The 13,547-nt window shown below is 45.5% G+C and overlaps 1 protein-coding gene across 1 annotated transcript in view; it reads left to right on the top strand.

The window, feature by feature from the left end:
• LOC309568235 (uncharacterized protein) overlaps positions 1-13,346 on the top strand; it is a 30,918-nt gene extending 17,572 nt beyond the window's left edge. The window contains exons 2-3 of the mRNA XM_082273900.1: positions 6,562-6,660; positions 8,326-13,346. Of these exons, the coding sequence (XP_082130026.1) occupies positions 6,570-6,660; positions 8,326-11,780 (3,546 nt within the window). The 5' untranslated portion in view covers positions 6,562-6,569 and the 3' untranslated portion in view covers positions 11,781-13,346. The remainder of the gene's footprint in view (positions 1-6,561; positions 6,661-8,325) is intronic.
• Positions 13,347-13,547: the final 201 nt, after the last annotated feature.

Genomic DNA, 13,547 nt, shown 5'->3' with positions numbered 1-13,547 from the left:
CCCCCCCCTCCCAGTACAGACTCCTCAGTAAGACCCCTCCCAGTACAGACCCCTCAGTAAGCCCCCTCCCAGTACAGACCCCTCAGTAAGCCCTCCCACCTAGTACAGACCCCTCAGTAGGCCCCCTCCCAGTACAGACCCCTCAGTAAGCCCCCCCCCACCTAGTACAGACCCCTCAGTAAGACCCCTCCCAGTACAGACCCCTCAGTAAGCCCCCTCCCAGTACAGACCCCTCAGTAAGCCTCCCCACCTAGTACAGACCCCTCAGTAAGCCCCCTCCCAGTACAGACCCCTCATTAAGCACTCTCCCAGTACAGACCCCTCATTAAGCACTCTCCCAGTACAGACCCCTCAGTAAGCCCCCCTCCCAGTACAGACCCCTCAGTAAGCCCCCTCTCAGTACAAACCATTCATTAAGCCCTCCCACCTAGTACAGACCCCTCAGTAAGCTCCCTCCCAGTACAGACCCCTCAGTAAGCCCCCCCTCCCAGTACAGACCCCTCAGTAAGCCCCCCCTCCCAGTACAGACCCCTCAGTAAGCCCCCTCCCAGTACAGACCCCTCAGTAAGCCCTCCCACATAGTACAGACCCCTCAGTAAGCCCTCCCACCTAGTACAGACCACTTAGTAAGCCCCCCTCCCAGTGCAGACCCCTCAGGCTCACCTGCGATCACATGATGCTGCTGGAGTGGAGGTCTCGTCTGTGTGGGACAGTGGGAGGGATCATCGGCGTTGGAGGCAGTCTGCAGCAACAGAGAGTCAGCTCAGTTGATGCGCAGGCGCAGCCGCCCCGGGACGTCATGCCGCTCACAGCGGCTGACGTAGAAGAGCCGGACACTCTGGACTGGAGCACAGCGGGGGGCGGGACAGTGCCCGAATCAATGCAGCGGCCCGGTGTAACGTTCACGGAACACCGGCCGGCAATGTGAGCAGGGGGCGTGTGACGTGACGCGTCGACGCCTTTCACACACGTCGACGTATTTCTGTAGGTGACGTAATCGATAACGTCGACGCATCGTTGCAGCCCTAATATATATATATATATATATATATATGTATACTATGTTACCAAAAGTATTGGGACGCCTGCCTTTACACACACATGAACTTTAACCACTTCTGGACCGGAAGGCTTTGCCCCCTTAATGACCAGGCCATTTTTTGCGATGCAGCACTGCGTTAATTTAACGGAAAATTGCGCAGTCGTGCGACACTGTACCCAAATAAAATTCATATCCTTTTTTTTTCCCCACAAATAGAGCTTTCTTTTGGTGGTATTTGATCACCTCTGCGATTTTTATTTTTTGCGCTATAAACAAAAATAGAGCAACAATTCTGAAAAAAAATATATATATATATATATATTTTTTACATTCTGCTATATAACATTCCAAAAAAAAATGTTTTTAAATCAAAATTTGTAAACCTTTTAGGCCATTTTGTTGTCTGATACATATTTTTAGTAAAATAAATCGCAATAAGCGTATTTTGATTGGTTTGCGCAAAAGTTATTGCGTCTACTAACTACGGGAAAGTTTTATGTAATTTTTATTATTATTTTTTTTTTTTTAATAGTAATGGCGGCGATCTGCGATTTTTAGCAGGACTGCGACATTGCAGTGGACAGATTGGACCCCTAACTGACATTTTTGACACTTTTGGCGGGACCAGTGACATTACTACAGTAATCAGTGCTAAAAATATGAACTGTTACTGTAATAATGACACTGGCAGGGAAGGGGTTAACCCAGGGGTGATCAAAGGGTTAAATGTGAGCCTAGGGGAGTGATTCTAACTGTATGAGTGTTCGGCTTGTGAAATGATCATAGAGACCTGTGTTCCTACATAGAAGGATCGCAGGGGCTCTGTGATCATTCCAGGGAGAACGGTCAGCTGTGTTTACAACAGTTGACCGTTCTTCTCTCTCAGTGGGGAGCGATCGCGGGTGTCAGGCGGCAATCGGAGCCACCTGCCCCGTGCATCGGCGTTCCAGCTGCGGAGTGGGGGCAGGCGCGTGCTCGCCTCCTTAGCTGCAGGCGCGCGACCGACGTATACCTACAGCGGTTCGCACAGAAGGGCCAGCCTGCCGCAGTATTTCTGCGGCGGGCGGTCCGAAGGCGGTTAACAGCATCCCAGTCTTAGTCCGTCGGGTTCAATATTGAGTTAACCCACCCTTCGCAGCTATAACAGCTTCAACTCCTCTGGGAGGGCTGTCCACAAGGTTTAGGAGTGTATCTATGGGAATGTTTGACCATTCTTCCAGAAGCGCATTTGTGAGGTCAGGCATTAACCACTTTACATCTAGCCACGTAGACCTATGTCGGCTGACTTTGCGTGGTTGTACCGGGGTGATGCCTCTAGCTAGAGGCATCATCCCGGTACCGTTTTTTAGAGCCGGCGGTCGGCTTTCCAAGCTCGATCATCCATGTCTGTATGGACCTTTCTTTGTGCACTGGTCCAAATCATTTGGTGGAGGGGGGATTGTCGTGTGGGGTTGTTTTTCAGGGGTTGAGGTGGTCCCTTAGTTCCAGTGAAGGGAACTCTTAAGGCGTCAGCATACCAAGACATTTTGGACAATTTCATGCTCTCAACTTTGTGGGAACAGTTTGGGGATGGCCCCTTCCTGTTCCAACATGACTGCACACCAGTGCACAAAGCAAGGCCCATAAAGTAATGGATGAGCGAGATAACAGAAAGACGTGCAGGCGGGAAGATAGATCACTGCTTAGCCGCGGAGATACAGCCAGGAGGGATGTAACCTCCAGCAGCAACCTTCCTGGATATGTATGGGGAGATAAGCATGTGGGACGTTGTGGCATGGCAGGAGGGTGGAAGCGTGTTAAGTAGGGATGCACCGATCTGATATTCGGATCGGATATCGGCCCTGATACGGGCAAAATAGCTGGATCGGGGGATCGGTAAAATTAACAGATCCACGGGCCGATCCGGTTTTGCTCTTTATAGCTGGTGAGGGAGCAGAGAACAGCTGTCAAAGAAAAAAAAAAAGAGCCTCCTGCAAATGCCTTTCAACTCTCCCAGTTAAGTAAACACAATGATTACAATGTATCTTCTCAATTACAATGTATCTTTTCGTTCCGTCTGCCAGAGGAGGGAAGTTTAACCTCTTAAAGACTAAACCCATGACATTTTAGATTTTGAATGCACAATGTTATAAGGTAACTGCCGATACCGATCCGGAAGTATTAAGCTCACAAAACAGTACTTCCGGATCGGACTCGGGATCAGCGACTTCACAAAGCAAAAGATCGGGATCGGGACTAAAAAAGTTGGATCGGTGCATCCCTAGTGTTAAGGTGTCAGGTAGGCAAGCTGTTAAAGTAGCAGGCAAACTGTTAAGGCAGAGAGTTGTTAAGGTGGCAGGGAGGCGCAGAAGGGGAGTTAGTGTACAGAAGGGTGGGAGGCACTGATGCTCTGGGTCTACAGCTAACACCAGTTGCTGCCTCTATGCATGCCACTATAGCCGCTGCAGTGATGGAGCATTGAATTAGGGCTTGTTCACACCATGTGATCAATGTATAGGTGTCCTTTTATGAAACGGAGATGAGCAGTGATCCTGCTGATCACAGCTCATTTCCGATCATTCTCAGTTTATGAAACAGAAATGATCGCAGGAGAACATGTTCTCCGCTGATCATCTCTTCACATGGGAATCTGACATTGACTGACACAGAAATGGCCAGGCTATGAAGCTGCGATCCCAGCACTTCACTGGCGATCTGTGTCAGAATTCACACTCCTGGGTTCACCAGCCTGGAGCTTGTGAAGCGGGGAGTGAAGACAGAATCGGGGGAGAACTGAGGGGGAAAAAGGAAGATTATGGACTTCCTTCTTCCTCGTTCAGACCCCCCAACACAGTAATCATGTCCCCCTGCCATATTTATGTATATATATACATGTATATATATACACACATACATGTAGATATATATTTAATGTGTATATATATATACAATGTATGTGTGTGTGTATTCAGTGTATATATATACATATTTATGTAAGGGGACTATTATTTATAACCTCGTGTACTCAGCAGTGATAATTTATCTCTGCTTGTTAAAGCGCGCGAGGGATTTTCATACTACTGTAATCTCGCTTTGTCTCACGAGATTACAGACGCTCCATTGACTTCTACACAGATCTCCGAGAAAACCGTTCTCCTCTGATCACCCTGGGCGAACTGAAGTTCTCCGATTCATAAAATGGGTGCCAGATGTGATCATTTTCCCCAGAGAACTGTAGAGAAGCCAAAGGAGAAAAAAATTCACCCGTTCATAAAAGGACACCATAGTGTGTTACTCTCGTGCTATCAATATATGTATAATGAAACTGATAATACGGCTGCTGCTGGCACTCTATAGCATATCCACACCTATTGTTAATGGTATTATATAAAATGAATAGTGCTGCACTGCCAATTAGATCATGCAATATGCTGTGTGTATTTTATATAATGATCAAGCAAAAGGGTGAAAATAAAATGTAAGTGAATAAATATCTGTTCAAATCCACAAACCTAAAATCATGCAACTCAGATAAAATTAAAGGCACATAGATGTATAACGTGCAATGTGCAAATCCACAAATAGAGCCAGTGTGCACCTAATATCCGTAAATTCAAATATTAACAGATACCATGATATATAGAAGTAAAATAATTCAATGGGTATAAAACCTCAGATGTACATAGTCTTCATCATAAATTCATTGTGTATCCCTCTCTGGCTTCTTACCTGAAGGTTGCTTTAAATAAGCATGAAGAAATAACTCCCCGGTGGTAATGCTCCGAAGGGTCCTCTCTTTATATAGATCAGCCCGAAATGAGACAGAGGGACTTTGTTCCAAATCAGGGACAGTTGGGAGCTATGCACTGATCCAACCACATTGAAACTACCTGGAACCCCTCAACCTGCATGGGTGAAAACCCCTGAGTACTCAACATTACCTTCAAACCATCCACCTTAAGGCACCACAACCCAAATAGTGGGAAAATATACCCGCCATCTAGGACTCATCCCAGACATCCTGTACAATATATATATATATATATATATATATAATTATACATATATATATATATATCTTTCTTTTTCATTCATTGACGGACACAACTCCTGATATTTATAACCATTGGGTTATACTGCCCCCTACAGGAGTAGGACACTAGGCCGAAAAGAATTCTGGCTACACCCATGGGCAGTCCCAGGGGGTATATTGCCTCTCTCGGCTATAGCCACTCAGTTTTTTTTCTGCCTAGTCAGGAGTAAGGACCTATTTCCTTGCTGGGATCTTTGGTCCTGGCAACATTTTTTAGATAGAACATTTTTTTTCTCCTGGATTTTTTCCTGTGAGATCTGCAATCAACTGCCGGACTGGGCAATGGGCTTGATAATATAGGTCCAGTGGTCACCCCAGTCTGGCCAGTGAGCGTGCACAGACCTCAGCTCCGTGCTAGGTCGGCCGCAAGGATGGGGCTGGCCTGCGAGTTAAAAGCCTTGCAAGGTTGCATACGACCGGGTCTCGGCCTGAGTCGCAGCGTTCCTCCTGGCCGATAGCCCCCCATTTAGATGGAGAGGGGTTCTGTCCTGAGCAGTGCCCGCCTGGTTCCTGGTATGGTGAGTAGCCGTCCCCCCTCCCCCCCTGGAGGGTTTTGGGTTAGATGTGGGCCCCTCCTTGGGACGGTCAGACCCCTGAGTTACCCTCCTTCCTGCAAGCATCCCCCCTTGCCAAGTCCCTCATGCTGCCCCCCTCACGCTGGGGCTTTTTGGGTGGTCTGGCCACTTTCCTGGGATGGGTGCTGGGGGGGGGTGCGCCGCCAGCGACCAAACGATTGATTGTGCAGGGGGGAGTTGTACCTGGTGGGGGCTCCTGCCAGGGCCTCCCATCCTGCCTGGATCTGTCCTTGAGGCCTGGTCTTCTTTCTGGGTCCCTGTAATCCTTGTGGTGCCACGGGGGGGCCACCTGTGTGTTTTTATACACGGCAGCCATGTTTGTGTAGTCCAGCGACCCTTTTCTTATGGTTTGCCATTGCAAATAGCAGCAGCCATGACAGTGGAGCCCTGTGGGAGGTAATTTTTGGTGGTGGGAGCCCCTCTTCATCCCCTGGTGCTGACTCCTGGATCATTTTACTTCCTGGCAGTGGCACATGTAGTGCAGATTCTCCTGGTGGCTGTAGGTGCCTGTTTCTGTGGGTGGGGAGTCTGGTGGGGTTCTCCCCCCCCCCCCCCAAAAAAAAAAAAAACTCTTTGTCTCAAAATATTAAAAAAAAACGTATCAGCTACTAAACCATGGAGTCCAGCATTGTCTTGCTTGAAGCATAAGTGCTTTCTTCATCATTTATCTCCCCCTCCGCCATCTTTAACCAATATCATTTTTGGATGGACTTTTGAGTTACAGACATTATGTGCTACTGATTGTCATCTGTATAGGGCAAAAAATTATTAATACAGTACCAAAAAAACTAAAATAGAAGATAAAGTCGAAGTCAGATACTCCCTTGAGGAACAGTTCCTAACTTACACAGCTTGTGTTACTTCTCCCTCAGGTTTCCAGATGTCTAAACCGGATGTTTTATCGATAATGGAAAATGTAGATGAGCCGTTCGGTCAGGAAAACAATCAAGCCAGAGCAAGTCGTGTGGAAAGTAAGGATTTCACTTAAAAAGTTATAAAAATGTCCATTGTTTTTTATGGTATACAGTAAACCCCCGCTCCATCGCGGTTCAGTTTTTGCGGTCCCGGTATATTGCGTTTTTTTTTTTTGTAATGTTATTTTACTATATAAATCATTAAAAATGAAATATTTTTGTGTTTTCCATAGCTCTTGCTATGTCCTCTCAGTATCTTTTATGTGTTTAAATGAGTTTCTATTGTTTTAAAAGTTAGTTTAACCACTTAAGCCCCCGGAAGATTTTACCCCCTTCCTGACCAGGGCCTATTTTGCGATTCGGCACTGCGTGACTTTAACGGACAATTGCGCGGTCGTGCGACGATGTACCTAAACGAATTTGGCATCCTTTTTTTTTCCACAAACAGAGCTTTCTTTTGGTGGTATTTGATCACCTGTGCGATTTTTTGATCATGAGCTATAAACAAAAAAATAGCGTCAATTTTGCAAAAATAACAATATTTTTCACATTTTTTTTATATGAAATTCCCCAAAAAAAATTTAAAAATGAAAATTTTTTAACATTTTAGGCCAATTTTTTTTTTACCATATGTTTGGTAAAAAAAAATCGCAAAAAGCGTATTTTAATTGGTTTGCGCAAAAGTTATTGCGTTTACTAACAAAGGGAAAGATTTTTGTCATTTTTGTTGTTTTTTTTTTTAGCGCGTAATGGCGGCGATCTGCGATTTTTTTTGCGGGAATGCGACATTGCGGCGGACAGATCGGACCCTTGACTGACATTTTTGACACTTTTGGGGTTACCAGTGACATTACTGCAGTAATCAGTGCTATATATATGCACTGTTACTGTAAAAATGACACTGGCAGTGAAGGAGTTAACTGTATTGGAGAGGGAGGGGTTAAGTGTGTCCTAGGGGCGTGCTTCTAACTGTGATTGGCTGTGGCTTGATGTGGAAGAACAGTGATCAACGGTCCTACATAGTAGAACCGTTTGATCATCATTCTTACACAGGGAGAATGACAGGAGGCTTTGTTTACATCAGCCGCCTGCCTTTCTCCCGCTGTCACATCGGGTCCGCCGGGCACACGCGCGGGGGGGGGGTGCGTGACCGCACGGGAGCGCGCCTCCGGCGGCGCACGCTCGCTCCCAAAACCCTCACAGGCTAGCGACGTAGCAGTACGTTACTCTGCCTGTGAGGGGCTGACTGCCGACGTAAATAGTCGTGCGGCAGTCGGCAAGTGGTTAAAGACCTTAAAATGCTTTTACACGTACAGTGACAGTAAAAAAAAACATGCCTACAATGCATTTTAATAGGGTTTTTCTATTTCACGGATTTTCACTTTTCGCGGCTGGGTCCGGAACGTTACCCCCGCAATGGAGGGGGGTTTACTGTATGCCGTTTTTAGGCTTGCCATGAAATCATATTTTTGTGCTTTCTGTGTTTTTTTCTTAAAGGGGTATATAACCCAATAATCAGCAGCAGTGATTAAAAGTTGAGCACTGCCTGGAACATTTGAGTTGTTTCTCACCTCCCTAGAGAAAAATGAGTGACTTGACTAATGGAAGTTAGAGAATCTCTGTGTGAATGGGGATTTTCCTGTTTTTTTCCAAGAAAAAAAAGACAGGATGTTGTATGTTATAGCAAGCAATTTTCACTTATAGCTAATTGTTTGTATTTAGTTTCAGAATGTTGGCCCAATGGAAGGACAGAAGAACCAAGATCATTTGCTCCCCTTGTTGGAAAGATACCCGAAGAACAGTCCACTTCACAAACCACGCAAACCACACTTATTGTGAATGAAATAGATGACCAAGACAACCATTGGAGGGAGAAAACAGTCCATCCAATCATTTCCAATGAACCAGTGTGCCAGACAGACAGTGGTTCAGTTGAATATAGTTTCCCGGCTGAACAAAGTTCACCATCGGCACTGCCACTTATGGAAAAGACAAGAAGCAGAGAAGAGGACATTGTGGAGCAAGCAGCCCAAGGTGCAAAAATTACTGGATCAGGAGAGGATGCTAGTGCACCACTGGTGCTTCATGGGGTTTCTTCAATGCCAAGCAATTTTAGTAAACCTGATAAAGGAGATGCGGTAGCTTCCAGGCCTCCCGGATGGTCTAACGTTGGCCATCAAAGCAAGACCATGGAGACAGGTAGAAGAAAAGATAATGAACAAGCAGAACAGCCAAACCAGAGGTTCTGGGGTCTCTTTCAGTGCTCATTCTGCAATTTTGTTTTTCAAGATCTTTCTGAACTTCTTCAACATCAGGAAACCCATAATCAGGAGAAGTTCCAGGGCATCGGGAATGAAGTGTCTCGCCCTGATCCTCAACAGCAACAACAGCCTGTGTTGGAGTGGAGAAGATACCGCTGCATAGTGTGCGATAAGACTTTCTGCAAACAGTCCTCGTTAGTTACACATTTACGTATACATACTGGTGAGAAACCATTTTCTTGTCACGTATGTAGGAGAAAATTTAACCAGCGTACAAGCCTCACTGTCCATTTACGCACCCATACAGGGGAGGCACCATTTCCCTGTAACAGGTGTAACAGAAGTTTTCGACAACAGTCCAATCTCACCCACCACATGAAGAGTCATCAGAGACCTGAAGATGTTGACGGAGCTGAGTGGAGCGAAGAGAACACAGCTCCCGGTATCCCATTCATGTATCTGATATCTGAAGCAGATGACAGTAGCAGTGAAGTATGGGGCAGCAAAGTTCCCTTTATTAAGAATGATAAGGGAGAAGATCACGGTTCCTGTAAAAGGCCCTATGTTTGCGGCCATTGTTTCAAACGATTTACACATCAGTCCAACCTCCTGGTCCACCAACGCATTCACACAGGAGACCGATCTTACCGCTGCCAAGAATGTGGCAAGCATTTTACTCGTAGGACCAGCTTGATGGTGCATCTCCGGGGCCATACAGGAGAGATGCCTTATTCCTGTGTACAGTGTGGAAAGAGTTTTCGCCAACAATCAAACCTACTCTACCATATGAAAAGTCATGTGATGCCAATTGAGCCTAAAGTGGACACCTCTGCAGAACATGAACAGCCTGGAAAGCTCTCTGGGCAGCTAATAGGGCCATCTGGACAGTATGTAGATCGAGAAAATCCACAATTGTTAAATACTAGTGGGGAGAGACTCGAAGAAAGCCAATTGAGAGCTTTTCAGTGTACCCAGTGTGCTAAATGGTTCCCGAGTTCACACAGCCTTCTGTTGCACCAAAAACTTCATGTGGAGCAACCTAGCACTGTCATGCATCGTAGAGAAATACAGGTCCCATACCCTATTAATAGGAGCCTTCCACATACTTACACTGAAAACTTGCTGTTACCTCGCCAAGAGCATGATAGTTATCCATCACAGCATTTCAAACTATCTCCCCGAGCAGAAAGTAACTGTGTTGTGGGAACATTGAACAGTCTAGAATCCAACCTTATTCCTCAACCTGGGCATAGCTCTGGTTTTCAGAGAGTCACAAGTCACAGTTCAGAGGGAACATCTGGTAAAGGTCCTTACCATGTTCTAGGAAGAGGAAGACCAAGGAAAATCACATTGCTAGGACAGGGCCATGGCCAGATGGGAGCATTGCTGGGTGGGAAAGCAGTGCACAAGTGTTGGAAGTGCCCTCGTTATTTTAACAACAAGTCAAATTTAATTGTCCACTTGCGTATTCATACCGGAGAGAAACCTTTTCAGTGTTGGCTTTGCGAGAAGAGATTTAGACAGCAATCAAATCTGATTCAGCACCTCAAGAATCACGAAGATGTTCTTGGAGACGATCTTATACCACGTCCAAGGAAAATCTTACATAAGGAACATCCAAATGGTAAAAATGTTCAGGGTTTAGGCTTGCTTCAGGCCTCGGGCAGTCCTCCGCCTCATTTGGGTTTCCTTCCTTTCGATAGAAGCCCCATGCATCACAACGGTCAGCTCTACGAGGCCCCCCAAACCATACACCTAGGTGATATAGCATCTAGTACAGAGTGTATATCCAACAGTTTAGACTCCAGTAACTCACCAACATCAGCTGAAAGGACATACAAATGCAGCAGCTGCTTTAAAACATTTAACCACAAATCCAATCTTTTGGTCCATGAGCGTATCCACTCAGGAGATAAGACTTACCGTTGTCTGGAGTGCGGCAAGCACTTTAGCCAGCGCACCAGCCTGATGGTACATTTAAGAACTCATACAGGTGAGATGCCATACTCTTGCCTTCAATGCCGGAGACGGTTCCGTCAGCAGTCTAATTTGCTTTATCATATAAAGACAAACACCGTTCAAGGGCAGCTTAATTGCACACCAGAAAATCTGCCAAGTTCACCAATAATTCCTAGGCTAGAGCCAGTGGTTGAAGCTAGTATGAGTTCCAACATGGAGGCTTCCCCTGGGCCTCCACCTTCCTGGGTGCATTTGGAAGCCAGTCCTAAAGATGATACCACATCATTAGAGGTCGGAAAAGCCGAGTACCATTGTCCTGCTTGTGACAAAGTATTTACTCACCAATCTAACCTCTTAGTTCACCAGAGGATCCATTCCGGAGAGCGTACGTACCACTGCCATGAGTGCAACCGCCAGTTTAGTCAGCGTACCAGCCTAATGATCCACTTGCGTACCCATACTGGGGAAATGCCCTATGCTTGCCAGTGTTGTGGAAAACGGTTTCGCCAGCAGTCGAACCTTTTGTACCATTTGAAAAGCCATGTAGGACAGGGCATTTCCATGGACACTAATCAAACTGCAGAGTATGCAGTGCCCAGGGCAAGAGGTCGTCCCCGTAAAACCGACTCGAGTGACACGGCAAGAGAAAAGGGAGTTGTACCCCGCGGCAAGCGTACATACAAGTGCACAGAATGCCCCAGGCGCTACAACCTTATGTCTAATCTGGTTGCTCACCAGAAATCACATGACCTACAGCCTTTGTACAGCTGCTTGGAATGTGGAGACAGCTTCCTCCATCAGGGTTACCTTTCTGTCCACAAGAAGCAGCACTCCAAGGTTAGCACTTCTCATCATGGAGTGCAGTTCTGCTGGAGACCAAACCATGAGTTAATGGATGCTCGAAGCCCAGGTACAGAGCCCGAGAGAAGTGCTGTGTATACACAGCAGGAAAAGTAGTGACAAACAAGATCTGCCACACATATGGTAGGGCCAAACGACGTGGCAAAAGAGCAATACTTGACCAGTAGTAGACCTTCTAAAATTGTGTTCCCGAAGATGCTACCTTAGGAAATGTGCTTTTAAGGTAGTAACTGAACAATCCGGTTGACATCACTAGTAGCCAACATGGGCTATATATATGTGTTCTATTAAAATGGTGATGGACAATATTACTGCAGAAAGAGTAAGAATACTCTGAAAAGAGGTGGCCCAATACAAAAAACTGTAAAGGACCACCTGTTCTTAAGTTTTTTCCAGTCTGTTGCCATGAATAGTTTGTGGCCCTAGTTATGCAGATAAGCTGAGCAAGACCTCGACCCAAAACCATTTTTTAGGTTTTGCGTGCACATTACCAATAAAAAAAAAAAAGTAGAGCGATACCTCTGCCATCTCAGTTTTGAAGCTTCTCTAATGATCAGCTGTTGCAGGTTGCTACATGATTCGATATCAAGCCCACTAATCGTGAAGAGCTTGAAACACTCTACAGCTGTAGGAGGCTGTAGTATTGACACCAGCTGATCATGGGGGCACCTTCAGCACACTGTTGTTGGGAAATTGAGGCAGCAGAGGTTAAGTCTCTTAACACTGTCATGGATTCCATGGTGGGTTTGATGTTTTGGAACATTGAGATGGAGTCTAAAATGGTGTTATAAAATGAGAAGCACTTTGGTGGTTTTTTTAGCTCTTGCCTAAAGGAACGCCTGCACAGAATGGAACTAATAAGCGTTTGGATGGCTGATGAAAGTGTATGTAGTGTTTGTCCTCGATTTGGCAGCCATTTTGTATGCTGCCCCAGTAGAGAATGCAGCCAGAGAACCAGTCATCAGCAAAATAAGGAAGTGATTGACATTCGAATCTAGTGATGTCGCTAGTTGCTAATCCATTAGACTTTGTACTGGATGGATGAACAGTTGCCTCTTGCCACACTATAGCTACTTCGTTGCTACTGAGGTGCCCAACACAGTTTAAAGGGATTCTCTACTTTAAAAATTAATCTGTACTTTATATTGAAGAGATCCCCATCCTGGCACCACCCTTCATAAATAATAACACCGATCCTTCTCAAAGAGGTTCGTGATATCAGTATGGTTTGGCTGTAGTTTGGGGCACTGTCAGCAGGGGGCGTTCTAGGCGCAATCCAAGAGTGCAGGTTCTAATCCAGGAAAAACCAAGCCTGTTTGAGAAGCAAGGACTTCTCTTTATGGCACAGCCTTCTGCAGGGGGTCCAGTTTTGGCCAAACTTGGAGGATTCCTTTAATCTTTGGCAACAGTTTCTGTAACTCCTAATGTCAACTGTTAAATTGAGTCTATAGACTGAAAATGACTTCAAAGTGGTATTTATTTTTATAATACTCTGTGTTTGTTTTATGCTAATGACCATATAACTATTTATTCTTTTGTGTGCATTTGTTACATTCTGTTTAGCATTCGTAGAGATGAATCGGCAGCTCTATCTTTTAACCTTTCACGTTGCCTTCACAACTTCTTTTTTTGACCGCTAATGGTAGACCAAGGCCTTCCAATACTCTAGATATAGTATATAGATACTATAGACATTTGCATTTGAAAGAGGACTTCTAGGCCAAACACAAAATTCAGTTGTAAATAAATCTTCATAGCTTCAAAAAGTTCTGAGCTTGTAGCAAGCAACAAACCCTATCTCAGATGACGTGGTGCTTGTCTGTTACGGACAACAAACTAGCCATTATTTTGCCTTCACTCTTC

Source organism: Pelophylax lessonae (genome assembly GCF_965119305.1).
Source record: "Pelophylax lessonae genome assembly, chromosome: 12".
Taxonomy (NCBI): domain Eukaryota; kingdom Metazoa; phylum Chordata; class Amphibia; order Anura; family Ranidae; genus Pelophylax; species Pelophylax lessonae.
This window is presented reverse-complemented; position numbering and strand designations above follow the sequence as displayed.